This window comes from Chroicocephalus ridibundus, unplaced genomic scaffold, assembly GCF_963924245.1.
Source record: "Chroicocephalus ridibundus unplaced genomic scaffold, bChrRid1.1 SCAFFOLD_497, whole genome shotgun sequence".
Lineage (NCBI taxonomy): Eukaryota > Metazoa > Chordata > Aves > Charadriiformes > Laridae > Chroicocephalus > Chroicocephalus ridibundus.
Window position 1 is genome coordinate 27,346 of NW_026961455.1, and position 17,338 is coordinate 44,683.

A 17,338-nucleotide genomic window follows, 5' to 3' on the forward strand; every position below is an offset into this window, starting at 1 on the left:
CCTCCCAACCCACCCCGTGCCCCCAAACCCACCCCACAACCCATCCCGTGCCCCCAAAGTGCCCCCAAACCCACCCCCGGTGCCCCAAACCACCCCACAACCCATCCCGTGCCCCCAAAGTGCCCCCAAACCCACCCCCGGTGACCCCAAACCACCCCCCAAACCCACCCCCAGTGACCCCAAACCACCCCACAACCCACCCCGTGCCCCCAAACCACCCCACAACCCACCCCGTGCCCCCAAACCCACCCAACTCCAGGTGCCCCACATCCCTCCCAACCCACCCTGTGCCCCCAAACCACCCCACAACCCACCCCGTGCCCCCAAAGTGCCCCCAAACCCACCCCCGGTGACCCCAAACCACCCCACAGCCCATCCCGTGCCCCCAAACCACCCCACAACCCATCCCGTGCCCCCAAAGTGCCCCCAAACCCATCCCTGGTGCCCCCAAACCACCCCACAACCCACCCCGTGCCCCCAAACCCACCCAACCCCAGGTGCCCCACATCCCTCCCAACCCACCCCGTGCCCCCAAACGACCCCACAACCCATCCCGTGCCCCCAAAGTGCCCCCAAACCCACCCCTGGTGCCCCCAAAACCACCCCACAACCCACCCCGTGCCCCCAAAGTGCCCCCAAACCCACCCCTGGTGCCCCCAAACCACCCCACAACCCACCCCGTGCCCCCAAACCCACCCAACCCCAGGTGCCCCACATCCCTCCCAACCCACCCTGTGCCCCCAAACCACCCCACAACCCACCCCGTGCCCCCAAAGTGCCCCCAAACCCACCCCTGGTGACCCCAAACCTACCCCCCGACCCACCCTGTGCCCCCAAAGTGCCCCAAAACCCACCCCCGGTGACCCCAAACCACCCCACAACCCACCCCGTGCCCCCAAAGTGCCCCCAAACCCATCCCTGGTGCCCCAAACCACCCCCCAAGCCCACCCCGTGCCCCCAAACCCACCCAACCCCAGGTGTCCCCATCCCTCCCAACCCACCTGCTGCCCCCCCCAAGCCCCTTCTCCAGGGGGCTCCGGACCCCCGCGTCTGCGCCCGGCGCCGTGGGGCCGGGGACCTAACGCTGTCTCTTCTCTCCTGCCCTCGGCTGCGGGTGCTGGCACCTAGTCCGGAGACGGCCAGGTTAGCGGGGCCACGCCGCGCGGGGAGGGGGCCCGGGACCCCGGCCCCCGCCCTGGGGTCCTGCCCTATGGGGCTGCCACGGCCGGGACCCCCAGGACCCCTCCTGGGTCTTGTTCTATGGGGCCACCAGGGCTGGGACCCCCAAAGACCCTCCAGGGTGTTGTTCTATGGGGCCACCACGGCTGGGAACCCCAAAGACCCTCCAGGGTGTTGTTCTATGGGGCCGCCACGGCCGGGACCCCCAGGACCCCTCCTGGGTCTTGTTCTATGGGGCCACCAGGGCTGGGACCCCCAAAGACCCTCCAGGGTGTTGTTCTATGGGGCCACCAGGGCTGGGACCCCCAAAGACCCTCCAGGGTGTTGTTCTATGGGGCCACCAGGGCTGGGACCCCCAAAGACCCTCCAGGGTGTTGTTCTATGGGGCCACCAGGGCTGGGACCCCCAAAGACCCTCCAGGGTGTTGTTCTATGGGGCCACCAGGGCTGGGACCCCCAGGACCCCTCCTGGGTCTTGTTCTATGGGGCCACCAGGGCTGGGATCCCCAAAGGCACATCCTGCCCCACATCTGGGACCTCTGGAGCCGTGTGGCACCAGGGTCCCGGCCCTGATGTCCCCAGCGGCACAGGGCTCCTGGTGCTGATGTCCCTCACCCTTATGGGGGACACCGATGTCCCCATCCCTGTGACTTTGGGGTCCTGGTCCTGATGTCCCCCGTCCTTATGGGGGACACCAATGTCCCCATCCCTGTGACATGGGGGTCCTGATGTCCCTCACCCTTATGGGGGACACCGATGTCCCCATCCCTGTGACTTGGGGGTCCTGGTGTTGATGTCCCTCACCCTTATGGAGGACACTGATGTCCCCATCCCTGTGACATGGGGGTCCTTGATGTCCCTCACCTTTGTGGAGGACACTGATGTCCCTCACCCTTATGGGGGACAAGGTGTCCCCATCCCTGTGACTTGGGGGTCCTGGTGTTGATGTCCCTCACCCTGATGGAGGACACTGATGTCCCTCACCCTTATGGAGCACACCGATGTCCCCATCCCTGTGACTTTGGGGTCCCAGTGCTAATGTCTCCCATCCTTATGGAGGACACTGATGTCCCTCACTCTTATGGAGGACACTGATGTCCCTCATGGGGGACACCGACGTCCCCATCCCTGTGACATGGGGGTCCTGACGTCCCTCACCCTTATGGGGGACACCGACGTCCCCATCCCCGTGACTTTGGGGTCCTGGTGCTGACGTCCCCCGTCCCTACGGCACGGGGGGGTTGGGTCCCGCCGCCGCCGCCGTCCCCGTGACGTGGAACTCCAGTCCCTGACCCCGCCGGACCCCTTGGCCCGGGGTGGTGGTGGCCCTGACGCGCCGTGTCCCCCCCTGTCCCCGTCCCCGTCCCTGTCCCCGCAGGGGGGCGGCTCGGAGCAGGAGCGGACGAAGAAGAAGCGGCGCGGGGACCGCTACTCCGTCCACACCTCCCTCATCGTCGCCACCCTGAAGAAGATGCTGCCCATCGGCCTCAACATGTGCTCGCCCACCGACCAGGAGCTCATCAGCCTGGCCAAGGGCCGCTACGCCCTGGTGGGTGTCCCCTCCCTGGGGCTCGGGGACGTGTCCCCCCCCCCCCGGGGGCTCGGGGACATCTCCCCCCGGGGCGGGGGACGGCCCCTGAGGTGGCCCCGTCCTGTGTCCCCCTGCAGAAGGACACGGATGAGGAGGTGCGGGAGTTCCTCACCAACAACCTGCACCTGCAGGGCAAGGTGAGGTGGCCCGTCCCCACCGTGTCCCCTCCCTGTCCCCGCAGCGTCCCCCCGTGGTCCCCGCGGTCGTCGGGGTGCCTCGATCCCCGTGTGTCCCACCATGTCCCCGTGGTCACCGTGTCGTCGTTCCCCCCTCCGTGTCCCCAGTGCGAGAACAACTCGTCCATGCGGTGGCAGATGGCCCTGTACCGGGAGATGGCCGGCAAAGCCGAGGACTCCGACAGCCCCGAGAAGATTGTCCGGAGGGTGCAGGAGGTCTCGGCCGTGCTCTACCACCTCGAGCAGGTTGGGGTCACAGGGGGGTCCCTGGGGGGGTCTGGATGGTCTTTGGGGTCTAGATGTTGGCCGTGCTCTACCACCTCGAGCAGGTTGGGGGCCTGGGGGGGTCCTGGGGGGACCCTGGGGGGGTCTGGATGGTCTTTGGGGTCTAGATGTTGGCCGTGCTCTACCACCTTGAGCAGGTTGGGGTCCCGGGGGGGTCCTGGGGGGGTCTGGGGGGGTCTGGGTGGTCCTTGGGGTCTAGATGTTGGCCGTGCTCTACCACCTCGAGCAGGTTGGGGGCCTGGGGGGGTCCTGGGGGGACCCTGGGGGGGTCTGGATGGTCTTTGGGGTCTAGATGTTGGCCGTGCTCTACCACCTTGAGCAGGTTGGGGTCCCGGGGGGGTCCTGGGGGGGTCCTGGGGGGCCCTGGGGGGGTCTGGATGGTCTTTGGGGTCTAGATGTTGGCCATGCTCTACCACCTCGAGCAGGTTGGGGTCCCGGGGGGGTCCTGGGGGGGTCCTTGGGGGCCCTGGGGGGGTCTGGATGGTCTTTGGGGTCTAGATGTTGGCCGTGCTCTACCACCTTGAGCAGGTTGGGGGCCTGGGGGGGTCCTGGGGGGACCCTGGGGGGGTCTGGATGGTCTTTGGGGTCTAGATGTTGGCCGTGCTCTACCACCTCGAGCAGGTTGGGGTCCCGGGGGGGTCCTGGGGGGTTCTGGGGGGCCCTGGGGGGGTCTGGATGGCCTTTGGGGTCTAGATGTTGAGTGTGCTCTACCACCTCGAGCAGGTTGGGGTCCCGGGGGGGTCCTGGGGGGACCCTGGGGGGGTCTGGATGGTCTCTGGGTTCTAGATGTTGGCCATGCTCTACCACCTCGAGCAGGTTGGGGTCCCGGGGGGGTCCTGGGGGGTTCTGGGGGGCCCTGGGGGGGTCTGGATGGTCTTTGGGGTCTAGATGTTGGCCGTGCTGTACCACCTTCAGCAGGTTGGGGGCCCCGGGGGGGTCCTGGGGGGGTCCTGGGGGGACCCTGGGGGCATCTGGATGGTCTTTGGGGTCTAGATGTTGGCCGTGCTCTACCACCTCGAGCAGGTTGGGGTCCCGGGGGGGTCCTGGGGGGACCCTGGGGGGGTCTGGATGGTCTTTGGGGTCTAGATGTTGGCCGTGCTCTACCACCTCGAGCAGGTTGGGGTCCTGGGGGGGGTCCTGGGGAGCCCTGGGGTGTCTTTGGGGTGCAGATGTTGGCCGTGCTCTACCACCTCGAGCAGGTTGGGGTCCCGAGGGGGTCCTGGGGGGTTCTGGGGGGCCCTGGGGGGGTCTGGATGGCCTTTGGGGTCTAGATGTTGGCCGTGCTCTACCACCTCGAGCAGGTTGGGGTCCCGGGGGGGTCCTGGGGGGGTCCTGGGGGGCCCTGAGGGGGTCTGGATGGTCTTTGGGGTCTAGATGTTGGCCATGCTCTACCACCTCGAGCAGGTTGGGGGCCTGGGGGGGTCCTGGGGGGGCCCTGAGGGGGTCTGGATGGTCTTTGGGGTCTAGATGTTGGCCGTGCTCTACCACCTCGAGCAGGTTGGGGTCCCGGGGGGGTCCTGGGGGTCCCTGGGGGGCGGCGGGGGGGTCCCGGGGGGATGGTGTGGGGGTGCCCGGGTGACCCCCCCCGTGCCCGCGCCCCCCCCAGACGGAGCACCCCTACAAGTCGAAGAAGGCCGTCTGGCACAAGCTGCTCTCCAAGCAGCGCCGCCGCGCCGTCGTCGCCTGCTTCCGCATGACCCCCCTCTACAACCTGCCCAGGTGGGCACTGGGAGCACTGGGAGGGACTGGGAGGGGCTGGGAGGGGCTGGGGGGCGGGACTCTGAACCCCCTGGGGAAGACTGGGAATGCCGGGGGCAACTGGGAAGCCCCTGGGAGCAACGGGGAGGCAGCTGGGGGCAACTGGGAAGCCCCTGGGAGCAACTGGGAGGCAGCTGGGGGCAACTGGGAGTAACTGGGAGCCACCCCCGGGGCAACCCAGAGCCCTTCTGGAGGCAACCGGGAGTAACTGGGTGCGACTGGGAGTAACTGCGTGCAACTGGGAGTAACTGGGAGCCCCCCCGGGGCAACCCAGAGCCCCTCTGGGGGCAACCGGGAGTAACTGGGTGCAACTGGGAGTAACTGGGAGCCCCTGGGTGCAACCGGGAGTAACTGGGAGCCCCCCCCGGGGCACCCCAGAGCCCTTCTGGGGGCAACCGGGAGTAACTGGGTGCAACTGGGAGTAACTGGGAGCCCCTGGGTGCAACTGGGGGCTACTGGGAGTAAGTGGGAGCCCCCCCGGGGCAACCCAGAGCCCTTCTGGAGGCAACTGGGAGTAACTGGGTGCAACTGGGAGTAACTGGGAGCCCCTGGGTGCAACTGGGGGTAACTGGGAGCCCCCCTGGGGCAGCCCAGAGCCCCTCTGGGGGCAACTGGGAGTAACTAGGGGCAACTGGGGGTAACTGGGAGCCCCTGGGTGCAACTGGGGGTAAGTGGGAGCCCCCCCGGGGCAGCCCAGAGCCCTTTTGGGGGCCACTGGGAGTAACTGGGTGCAACTGGGAGTAAGTAGGAGCCCCCCCGGGGCAACCCAGAGCCCTTCTGGAGGCAACCGGGAGCCCCTGGGTGCAACTGGGGGCTACTGGGAGTAAGTGGGAGCCCCCCCGGGGCAGCCCAGAGCCCTTCTGGGGGCCACTGGGAGTAACTGGGTGCAACTGTGGGTAACTGGGAGCCCCCCCGGGGCAACCCAGAGCCCTTCTGGGAGCCCCTGGGTGCAACTGGGAGTAAGTGGGAGCCCCTGGGTGCAACTGGGGGCTACTGGGAGTAAGTGGGAGCCCCCCCGGGGCAGCCCAGAGCCCTTCTGGGGGCCACTGGGAGTAACTGGGTGCAACTGGGAGTAACTGGGAGCCCCTGGGTGCAACTGGGGGTAACTGGGAGCCCCCCCGGGGCAGCCCAGAGCCCTTCTGGGGGCCACTGGGAGTAACTGGGTGCAACTGGGGGTAAGTGGGAGCCCCCCCGGGGCACCCCAGAGCCCTTCTGGGGGCAACCGGGAGCCCCTGGGTGCAACTGGCAGCAACCGGGAGCCCCCGGGGCTGGATCCCCCGACCCCCCCAGCGCCCCCCCCTCCCCTTCCTTCCCTCTCCTGGGGACCTGCCCCCCCCCTTGTCACCATGTGTGTCCCCCCCCCGGCGTGTCCCCCCCCCCAGGCACCGGGCCTGTAACATGTTCCTGGAGGCGTACAAGCTCTCCTGGCTGCTGACGGAGGAGCATCCCTTCGAGGATCGCATGATCGACGACCTCTCGGTGAGGGAAACGGGGCCGGGGGGGGACGGAAAAGGGGAAGAGGAGGGGGGGGGGACCCCCCCGGACCCCCCCCCCCCCCGCAAGCTGATGCCGGCGGCCGTTAGAAATCGGGGGAGGAAGAGGAGGAGGAGGAAGAGGAGCGGGAGAAGAAGCCGGACCCCCTGCACCAGCTCATCCTGCACTTCAGCCGCACGGCGCTGACGGAGAAAAGGTGGGGGGGGGGGGGGATTAATTTGGGGGGGGGGGCACCCTGATACCTGGGGCTGTGTCGTGTCCCCCCCGGGGGACCCGAATGAGCCTTATATGCGTCCCCCCCCAAAATCCCGCAGTAAGTTGGAGAAGGATCATTTGTACATGGCGTACGCCGGCATCATGGCCAAGGTGGGTCCCGGCCCCCCCCCCGCCACCCCGTGACCCCCCCACACACACACCCTGCCCCCCCCCCACGTTGTCCCCTTGTGCCCCCCCCCCCGCCCCCCAAAAACCGCCCCGTGTCCCGCTGTGGGGCTGCGCCCTCTCCCTTGTGCCGGGGGTTGGGGGGGGGGGGGGGTGTACAGGGATTTTGGGGACCCCCAGGATGGTACTTGGGGGGGGGGGGGCACAACTAGGGACACCCCCCCCCCAAAGGAGCGTGTGCGTGTCCCCCCCCCGCCCAAAAGCCCCCCAAAACCCCCCCCAAGTCCCGGCGTGGGGCTGGGATTTGCCCCTTCTTGAAAGTGGGTGGGGGGGGGGGTGGATTTCAGGGGTTGGGGGGGGGATTTCGGGGCTTGGGGGGGGGGCACAGGGATTGTGGGGACCCCCGGGATGGTACTGGGGGGGGGGGGGCACAGTTGGGGACACCCCCCTCCAGATTGTGTCCCCCCCCCCCCCAAGTCCCAGCGTGGGGCTGGGATTTGCCCCTTCTTGAAGGGGGGGGGGGGGGGGCAAATTTCAGGGGTTGGGGGGGGGGGGGCCTCGATGGATTTTGGGGACCCCCGGGATGGTATTGGATATTGGGGGGGGGGGGGGGGGACAATTGGGGACACCCCCCCAGGAATCGTGTGAGTGTGTGTCCCCCCCCCACAACCCCCCCAAGTCCCGGCGTGGGGCTGGGATTTGCCCCTTCTTGAAGGGGGGGGGGCGGATTTCAGGGGTTTTTGGGGGGGGGGGTGTCCTTAGGGATTTTGGGGACCCCCGTGATGGTGGGGGGGGGGACACACACCCCCCCCCAACCTGGGGCACAATCCCCCCCCCCCAAGAGCTGCCACACGGAGGAAGGCGACGAGGAGGAGGAGGAGAAGGAGGAGGAGAAGGAGGAGGAAGAAGCCGAGGATTCCTTTGAGGTGGGCGCGGGGGGGGCACCTTCACCGACGCCCCCCCCCCCAAAAAAAAACACCACCCCCCCCTCCTTGACCCCCCCCCCCCAAATTTTGGCAGGAGAAGGAGATGGAGAAGCAGAAGCTGCTCTACCAACAGGCCCGGCTGCACACGCGGGGGGCGGCCGAGATGGTGCTGCAGATGATCAGCGCCTGCAAGGGTGAGGGGGGGGGACACAGGGGACAACCCCCCCCCCACCCACGCCCCCCACCCACTCGCGGTGTGTGGGGGGGGGTTGTGTGGGGGGGGGCGGGGGGGTTCCCCTCCCTCCCGGCGCGCCTGAGGGTGACGGCGAGGGCCGGCGTTGGCAGGGGAGCGGGGCGCCATGGTGTCCTCCACCCTCAAGTTGGGCATCTCCATCCTCAACGGGGGCAACGCCCAGGTGCAGCAGGTAGGAGGAGGCGGCCCCCCAGGTGGCCCCCTGTCCCCACGTCCCCATGTCTGCGTGTCCCCATGTCCCCACGTCTCCGTGTCCCCAGGTCTGCGTGTCCCCGTGTCCCCATGTTCTCATGGTGTCCCCATGCCCCCACATCCCCATGTCCCCATGTCTGTGTGTCCCCATGTCCTCATGGTGTCCCCATGTCCCCACGTCCCCATGTCCCCGTGGTGTCCCCATGTCCCCACATCCCCATGTCCCCAGGTCTGTGTGTCCCCATGTCTGGGTGTCCCCATGTCCTCATGGTGTCCCCATGTCCCCACGTCCCCACGTCCCCATGTCTGTGTGTCCCCATGTCCCCGTGTCCCCGTGGTGTCCCCATGTCCCCACGTCCCCATGTCCCCAGGTCTGGGTGTCCCCATGTCCTCATGGTGTCCCCATGTCCCCACATCTCCATGTCCCCAGGTCTGCGTGTCCCCATGTCTTGTGTGTCCCCGTGTCCCCATGTTCTCATGGTGTCCCCATGTCCCCACGTCCCCATGTCCCCATGTCTGTGTGTCCCCGTGTCCCCATGTCCTCATGGTGTCCCCATGTCCCCACATCCCCACGTCCCCATGTCTTGTGTGTCCCCATGTCCCCATGTCCTCATGGTGTCCCCATGTCCCCACGTCCCCATGTCCCCAGGTCTGTGTGTCCCCAGGTCTGTGTGTCCCCATGTCTGTGTGTCCCCATGTCCTCATGGTGTCGCCATGTCCCCACATCTCCATGTCCCCATGTCTGTGTGTCCCCATGTCCCCATGTCCCCGTGGTGTCCCCACGTCCCCACGTCCCCATGTCCCCACGTCTCCGTGTCCCCAGGTCTGCGTGTCCCCATGTCCCCATGTCCCCGTGGTGTCCCCATGCCCCCACATCCCCACGTCCCCATGTCTGTGTGTCCTCATGTCTGTGTGTCCCCATGTCCCCACGTCCCCATGTCCCCGTGTCCCCATGGTGTCCCCATGTCCCCACGTCCCCATGTCCCCAGGTCTGGGTGTCCCCATGTCTGGGTGTCCCCATGTCCTCATGGTGTCCCTACGTCCCCACATCCCCATGTCTGTGTGTCCCCGTGTCTGGGTGTCCCCATGTCCTCGTGGTGTCCCCATGTCCCCACGTCCCCATGTCCCCATGTCTGTGTGTCCCCATGTCCCCATGTCCCCATGGTGTCCCCATGTCCCCACGTCCCCATGTCCCCAGGTCTGCGTGTCCCCATGTCTGTGTGTCCCCGTGTCCCCATGTCCTCATGGTGTCCCCATGTCCCCACATCCCCACGTCCCCATGTCCCCATGTCTGTGTGTCCCCATGTCCCCATGTCCCCATGGTGTCCCCATGTCCCCACATCCCCATGTCCCCAGGTCTGCGTGTCCCCAGGTCTGTGTGTCCCCATGTCTGTGTGTCCCCATGTCCTCATGGTGTCCCCATGTCCCCACGTCCCCACATCCCCATGTCTGTGTGTCCCCATGTCCCCGTGTCCTCATGGTGTCCCCATGTCCCCACGTCCCCATGTCCCCAGGTCTGGGTGTCCTCATGTCCTCATGGTGTCCCCATGTCCCCACATCTCCATGTCCCCAGGTCTGTGTGTCCCCATGTCTTGTGTGTCCCCGTGTCCCCATGTTCTCATGGTGTCCCCATGTCCCCACGTCCCCATGTCCCCATATCTATGTGTCCCCATGTCCTCATGGTGTCCCCACGTCCCCACGTCCCCATGTCTGTGTGTCCCCATGTCTGTGTGTCCCCATGTCCCCATCGTGTGCCCATGTCCCCACATCCCCATGTCTGCATGTCCCCATGTCCTCATGGTGTCCCCACATCCCTGTGTCCCCATGTCCCCGTGTCCCCACATCCCCGCGTCCCCATGTCCCCATGTCCCAATGTCCCCATGTCCCCACGTCCCTGCGTCCCTGTGTCCCCACCTCCCCACGCCCGTGTCCCCGTGTCCCCACATCCCCATGTCGCCATGTCCCCACGTCCCAATGTCCCCGTGTCCCCACATCCCCGTGTCCCCACATCCCCACGCCCGTGTTCCCGTGTCCCAATGTCCCCATGTCCCCACGTCCCCGTGTCTCCGCGTCCCTGTGTCCCCACGCCTGTGTCCCCACATCCCTGCGTCCTTGTGTCCCCACGTCCCCGTGTCCCCGTGTCCCCACATCCCCGTGTCCCCATGTCCCCGCGTCCCCACGCCCACGTCCCCGTGTCCCCGTGCCGCCGTGTCCCCGCAGAAGATGCTGGATTACCTGAAGGAGAAGCGGGAGGTCGGGTTCTTCCAGAGCGTCCAGGCCCTCATGCAGACCTGCAGGTGACACCCCGGGGACCCCCGCGGGAACTGGGGACCCCCCGCGGGAATTGGGGACCCCCCATGGGAATCAGGGACCCCCGTGGGAATCGGGGAACCCCATGGGCTTCGGGGTCCCCCTGTGGGAATCGGGGACCCCCATGAGTTCTGGGGTCCCCCTGTGGGAATCGGGGACCCCCGTGGGAATCAGGGACCCCCGTGGGAATTGGGGAACCCCATGGGAATCGGGGACCCCCCGTGGGAATCAGGGACACCCGTGGGAATCGGGAACCCCTGTGACTTCTGGGGTCCCCCCTGTGGGAATCGGGGACCCCCTGTGGGAATTGGGGAACCCCATAGGAATCGGGGACCCCCCGAGGGAATCAGGGACCCCCGTGGGAATTGGGGAACCCCATAGGAATCGGGGACCCCCCGTGGGAATCGGGGAACCCCATGGGCTTCGGGGTCCCCCCGTGGGAATCGGGGACCCCCCGTGGGAACGAGGGACCCCCCTGTGGGAATTGGGGACCCCCGTGGGAATCAGGGACCCCCGTGGGAATCGGGGAACCCCATAGGAATCGGGGACCCCCGTGGGAATCGGGGAACCCCATGGGCTTCGGGAACCCCCGTGGGAATCAGGGACCCCCCGTGGGAATTGGGGACCCCTGTGGGAATCGGGGAACCCCCGTGAGTTCTGGGGTCCCCCTGTGGGAATCGGGGTCCCCCCGTGGGAATCAGGGACCCCCCGTGGGAACGAGGGACCCCCCGTGGGAATTGGGGACCCCCGTGGGAATCGGGAACCCCCGTGAGTTCTGGGGTCCCCCTGTGGGAATCGGGGACCCCCGTGGGAATCGGGGTCCCCCCGTGGGAATCAGGGACCCCCCGTGGGAACGAGGGATCCCCCGTGGGAATTGGGGACCCCCGTGAGTTCTGGGGTCCCCCCCGTGGAAATCAGGGACCCCCGTGGGAATCGGGGACCCCCGTGGGAATCACGGACCCCCCTGAGCTTTGGGGTCCCCCCGTGGGAATCAGGGAACCCCATGGGAATTGGGAACCCCCGTGAGTTCTGGGGTGCCCCTGTGGGAATTGGGGACCCCCCGTGGGAACGAGGGACCCCCAGCCCGGTGGGGGGGGGGGGGTGGGGGGGTTTTGGGGGTGTCCCCCCCCCTCAATGTGTGTCCCCCCCCCCCCCGCAGCGTGCTGGACCTGAACGCCTTCGAGCGGCAGAACAAGGCGGAGGGACTGGGGATGGTGACGGAGGAGGGGACCAGTGAGTGGGGGGGGGGCCCTGCCCCCCCCCGGGACACCCCCCCCCCCCCCCGGGGACACACACACACACACCCCCCCCCCCGCCCCCGTCCCCTCTGGTGCTGGGGGGGGGGGGGGGGGAGAGGGGGGGAGCTGCCGCCCGGGGTGGGGGGGGGGGGGGTCCCCGTCCCACTGCGCTGCCCCCCCCCCCCCCCCCCCGAGCCCCCGCTATTAATTGTGGCTCTGAGCCCCTAATGACCCCCCCCCCAGCCCTAATGACCCCCCCCCAAATCTCTAATGACCCCCCCCAGCCCTAATGACCCCCCCCCTCCCTAATGCCCCCCCCAACCCCTAATGCCCCCCCAGCCCTAATGGCCCCCCCATCCCTAATGACCCCCCCAGCCCCTAATGCCCCCCCATCCCTAATGCCCCCCCAGCCCTAATGCCCCCCAACCCCTAATGCCCCCCCCATCCCTAATGCCCCCCCATCCCTAATGACCCCCCCAACCCCTAATGCCCCCCCATCCCTAATGCCCCCCCCAACCCCTAATGCCCCCCCATCCCTAATGCCCCCCCCATCCCTATTGACCCCCCCATCCCTAATGACCCCCCAACCCCTAATGCCCCCCCCAGCCCCTAATGCCCCCCCAACCCCTAATGCCCCCCCCATCCCTATTGACCCCCCCATCCCTAATGACCCCCCAACCCCTAATGCCCCCCCCAGCCCCTAATGCCCCCCCAACCCCTAATGCCCCCCCCATCCCTAATGCCCCCCCATCCCTAATGCCCCCCCAACCCCTAATGCCCCCCCCGCCCCTAATGACCCCCCCATCCCTAATGCCCCCCCAGCCCCTAATGCCCCCCCATCCCTAATGCCCCCCCCATCCCTAATGACCCCCCCATCCCTAATGCCCCCCCATCCCTAATGACCCCCCAACCCCTAATGACCCCCCCATCCCTAATGCCCCCCCCAACCCCTAATGCCCCCCCCATCCCTAATGCCCCCCCAACCCCTAATGACCCCCCCATCCCTAATGCCCCCCCATCCCTAATGACCCCCCCATCCCTAATGACCCCCCCAACCCCTAATGCCCCCCCATCCCTAATGCCCCCCCCATCCCTAATGCCCCCCCATCCCTAATGCCCCCCCCAGCCCTAATGCCCCCCCATCCCTAATGACCCCCCCAACCCCTAATGCCCCCCCCATCCCTAATGCCCCCAACCCCTAATGCCCCCCCATCCCTAATGCCCCCCCAGCCCCTAATGACCCCCCCATCCCTAATGCCCCCCCATCCCTAATGCCCCCCCAACCCCTAATGACCCCCCCATCCCTAATGACCCCCCCAACCCCTAATGACCCCCCATCCCTAATGCCCCCCCCATCCCTAATGCCCCCCCCATCCCTAATGCCCCCCCCAGCCCCTAATGCCCCCCCCCGCTCACTCCTCTCTCCCTTCTCTCCCGTCCCGGCTCCTGCTGCCAGTCATCAGCCGTGAGAACGGTAAATACCCGCCGGGGGGGGCGTATAGGATCCATAGGGCTGGGGGGGGGGTCGTATAGAACCTATAGGGCTTTGGGGGCGGGGGGGGTGTCGTACAGGGGCTATAGGGCTGGGGCTATAGGGGCTTGGGGGGGGGGCGTGGTAGGGGCTATAGGGCTGGGCGGTTTTCTTGTAGGCTCTATAGGGTGCGTCTATAGGGTCTATAGGGCTGGGGCTGTCACCGCAGGGTCTATAGGGTGCGTCTATAGGGTCTATAGGGCTGGGGCTGTCACCGCAGGGTCTATAGGGTGCGTCTATAGGGTCTATAGGGCTGGGGGTGTCACCGCAGGGTCTATAGGGTGCGTCTATAGGGTCTATAGGGCTGGGGCTGTCACCGCAGGGTCTATAGGGTGCGTCTATAGGGTCTATAGGGCTGGGGCTGTCACCGCAGGGTCTATAGGGTGCGTCTATAGGGTCTATAGGGCTGGGGCTGTCACCGCAGGGTCTATAGGGTGCGTCTATAGGGTCTATAGGGCTGGGGCTGTCACCGCAGGCTCTATAGGGTGCGTCTATAGGGTCTATAGGGCTGGGGGTGTCACCGCAGGGTCTATAGGGTGCGTCTATAGGGTCTATAGGGCTGGGGCTGTCACCGCAGGCTCTATAGGGTGCGTCTATAGGGTCTATAGGGCTGGGGCTGTCACCGCAGGGTCTATAGGGTGCGTCTATAGGGTCTATAGGGCTGGGGCTGTCACCGCAGGGTCTATAGGGTGCGTCTATAGGGTCTATAGGGCTGGGGGTGTCACCGCAGGGTCTATAGGGTGCGTCTATAGGGTCTATAGGGCTGGGGCTGTCACCGCAGGGTCTATAGGGTGCGTCTATAGGGTCTATAGGGCTGGGGCTGTCACCGCAGGGTCTATAGGGTGCGTCTATAGGGTCTATAGGGCTGGGGCTGTCACCGCAGGGTCTATAGGGTGCGTCTATAGGGTCTATAGGGCTGGGGCTGTCACCGCAGGGTCTATAGGGTGCGTCTATAGGGTCTATAGGGCTGGGGCTGTCACCGCAGGCTCTATAGGGTGCGTCTATAGGGTCTATAGGGCTGGGGCTGTCACCGCAGGGTCTATAGGGTGCGTCTATAGGGTCTATAGGGCTGGGGCTGTCACCGCAGGCTCTATAGGGTGCGTCTATAGGGTCTATAGGGCTGGGGCTGTCACCGCAGGGTCTATAGGGTGCGTCTATAGGGTCTATAGGGCTGGGGGTGTCACCGCAGGGTCTATAGGGTGCGTCTATAGGGTCTATAGGGCTGGGGGTGTCACCGCAGGGTCTATAGGGTGCGTCTATAGGGTCTATAGGGCTGGGGCTGTCACCGCAGGGTCTATAGGGTGCGTCTATAGGGTCTATAGGGCTGGGGCTGTCACCGCAGGCTCTATAGGGTGCGTCTATAGGGTCTATAGGGCTGGGGCTGTCACCGCAGGGTCTATAGGGTGTGTCTATAGGGCTGGGGCTGTCACCGCAGGCTCTATAGGGTGCGTCTATAGGGTCTATAGGGCTGGGGCTGTCACCGCAGGCTCTATAGGGTGCGTCTATAGGGTCTATAGGGCTGGGGCTGTCACCGCAGGGTCTATAGGGTGCGTCTATAGGGTCTATAGGGCTGGGGCTGTCACCGCAGGGTCTATAGGGTGCGTCTATAGGGTCTATAGGGCTGGGGGTGTCACCGCAGGGTCTATAGGGTGCGTCTATAGGGTCTATAGGGCTGGGGCTGTCACCGCAGGGTCTATAGGGTGCGTCTATAGGGTCTATAGGGCTGGGGGTGTCACCGCAGGGTCTATAGGGTGCGTCTATAGGGTCTATAGGGCTGGGGCTGTCACCGCAGGGTCTATAGGGTGCGTCTATAGGGTCTATAGGGCTGGGGCTGTCACCGCAGGGTCTATAGGGTGCGTCTATAGGGTCTATAGGGCTGGGGGTGTCACCGCAGGGTCTATAGGGTGCGTCTATAGGGTCTATAGGGCTGGGGCTGTCACCGCAGGGTCTATAGGGTGCGTCTATAGGGTCTATAGGGCTGGGGCTGTCACCGCAGGGTCTATAGGGTGCGTCTATAGGGTCTATAGGGCTGGGGCTGTCACCGCAGGGTCTATAGGGTGCGTCTATAGGGTCTATAGGGCTGGGGCTGTCACCGCAGGCTCTATAGGGTGCGTCTATAGGGTCTATAGGGCTGGGGCTGTCACCGCAGGGTCTATAGGGTGCGTCTATAGGGTCTATAGGGCTGGGGCTGTCACCGCAGGCTCTATAGGGTGCGTCTATAGGGTCTATAGGGCTGGGGCTGTCACCGCAGGGTCTATAGGGTGCGTCTATAGGGTCTATAGGGCTGGGGGTGTCACCGCAGGGTCTATAGGGTGCGTCTATAGGGTCTATAGGGCTGGGGGTGTCACCGCAGGGTCTATAGGGTGCGTCTATAGGGTCTATAGGGCTGGGGCTGTCACCGCAGGGTCTATAGGGTGCGTCTATAGGGTCTATAGGGCTGGGGCTGTCACCGCAGGCTCTATAGGGTGCGTCTATAGGGTCTATAGGGCTGGGGCTGTCACCGCAGGGTCTATAGGGTGTGTCTATAGGGCTGGGGCTGTCACCGCAGGCTCTATAGGGTGCGTCTATAGGGTCTATAGGGCTGGGGCTGTCACCGCAGGCTCTATAGGGTGCGTCTATAGGGTCTATAGGGCTGGGGCTGTCACCGCAGGGTCTATAGGGTGCGTCTATAGGGTCTATAGGGCTGGGGCTGTCACCGCAGGGTCTATAGGGTGCGTCTATAGGGTCTATAGGGCTGGGGCTGTCACCGCAGGGTCTATAGGGTGCGTCTATAGGGTCTATAGGGCTGGGGCTGTCACCGCAGGGTCTATAGGGTGCGTCTATAGGGTCTATAGGGCTGGGGGTGTCACCGCAGGGTCTATAGGGTGCGTCTATAGGGTCTATAGGGCTGGGGCTGTCACCGCAGGGTCTATAGGGTGCGTCTATAGGGTCTATAGGGCTGGGGCTGTCACCGCAGGGTCTATAGGGTGCGTCTATAGGGTCTATAGGGCTGGGGGTGTCACCGCAGGGTCTATAGGGTGCGTCTATAGGGTCTATAGGGCTGGGGCTGTCACCGCAGGGTCTATAGGGTGCGTCTATAGGGTCTATAGGGCTGGGGCTGTCACCGCAGGGTCTATAGGGTGCGTCTATAGGGCTGGGGCTGTCACTGTAGGGTCTATAGGGTGTCACCGCAGGGTCTATAGGGTGCGTCTATAGGGCTGGGGCTGTCACCGCAGGGTCTATAGGGTGTCACTGCAGGGTCTATAGGGCACATCTGTAGGGTCTGTAGGGCTGGGGGTGTCGTCGTAGGGCCTATAGGGTGTGACTGTAAGGTCTGTAGGTCTCAGGGGTGTCAGCACAGGGTCTATAGGGTGGTTCTATAGGGTCTATAGGGCTCGAGGTGCCACCGTAGGGTCTATAGGGTCTATAGGTCTCAGGGGTGTCACCGTAGGGTCTATAGGGTGTCACTATAGGGTGCGTCTATAGGGTCTATAGGTCTCGTGGGTGTCACCATAGGGTTTATAGGGTCTATAGGGTGCGTCTATAGGGTCTATGGCATCTATAGGTCTCGGGGGTGTCACTGCAGGTCTATAGGGTCTATAGGGCCTATAGGGTCTATAGGGTGGGTCTATAGGGTCTATAGGTCTCGGGGGTGTCACCGCAGGTCTATAGGGTCTATAGGATCTATAGGGTGCGTCTATAGGGCCTATAGGGTCTATAGGGTGGGTCTATAGGGTCTATAGGGTCTATAGGTCTCGGGGGTGTCACCGTGGGGTCTATAGGGTCTATAGGGTGTCACTATAGGGTGCGTCTATAGGGTCTATAGGTCTCGGGGGTGTCACCGTAGGGTCTATAGGGTCTATAGGGTGTCACTATAGGGTGCGTCTATAGGGTCTATAGGTCTCGGGGGTGTCACCGCAGGTCTATAGGGTCTATAGGATCTATAGGGTGCGTCTATAGGGTCTATAGGGTGCGTCTGTAGGGTCTATAGGGTGGGTCTATAGGGTCTATAGGATCTATAGGGTGCGTCTATAGGGCCTATAGGG

At 65.4% G+C, this 17,338-nt stretch overlaps 1 protein-coding gene across 1 annotated transcript in view; it reads left to right on the forward strand.

Annotated features, from left to right (window-relative positions):
• LOC134509431 (ryanodine receptor 1-like) overlaps positions 1-17,338 on the forward strand; it is a gene marked incomplete at its 3' end in the record, with an annotated part of 64,090 nt that overhangs the window by 27,182 nt on the left and 19,570 nt on the right. Inside the window, exons 17-24 of the mRNA XM_063321966.1 lie at positions 6,572-6,678; positions 6,797-6,848; positions 7,706-7,789; positions 7,884-7,983; positions 8,135-8,214; positions 10,455-10,531; positions 11,704-11,777; positions 13,239-13,256. Of these exons, the coding sequence (XP_063178036.1) occupies positions 6,572-6,678; positions 6,797-6,848; positions 7,706-7,789; positions 7,884-7,983; positions 8,135-8,214; positions 10,455-10,531; positions 11,704-11,777; positions 13,239-13,256 (592 nt within the window). The remainder of the gene's footprint in view (positions 1-6,571; positions 6,679-6,796; positions 6,849-7,705; positions 7,790-7,883; positions 7,984-8,134; positions 8,215-10,454; positions 10,532-11,703; positions 11,778-13,238; positions 13,257-17,338) is intronic.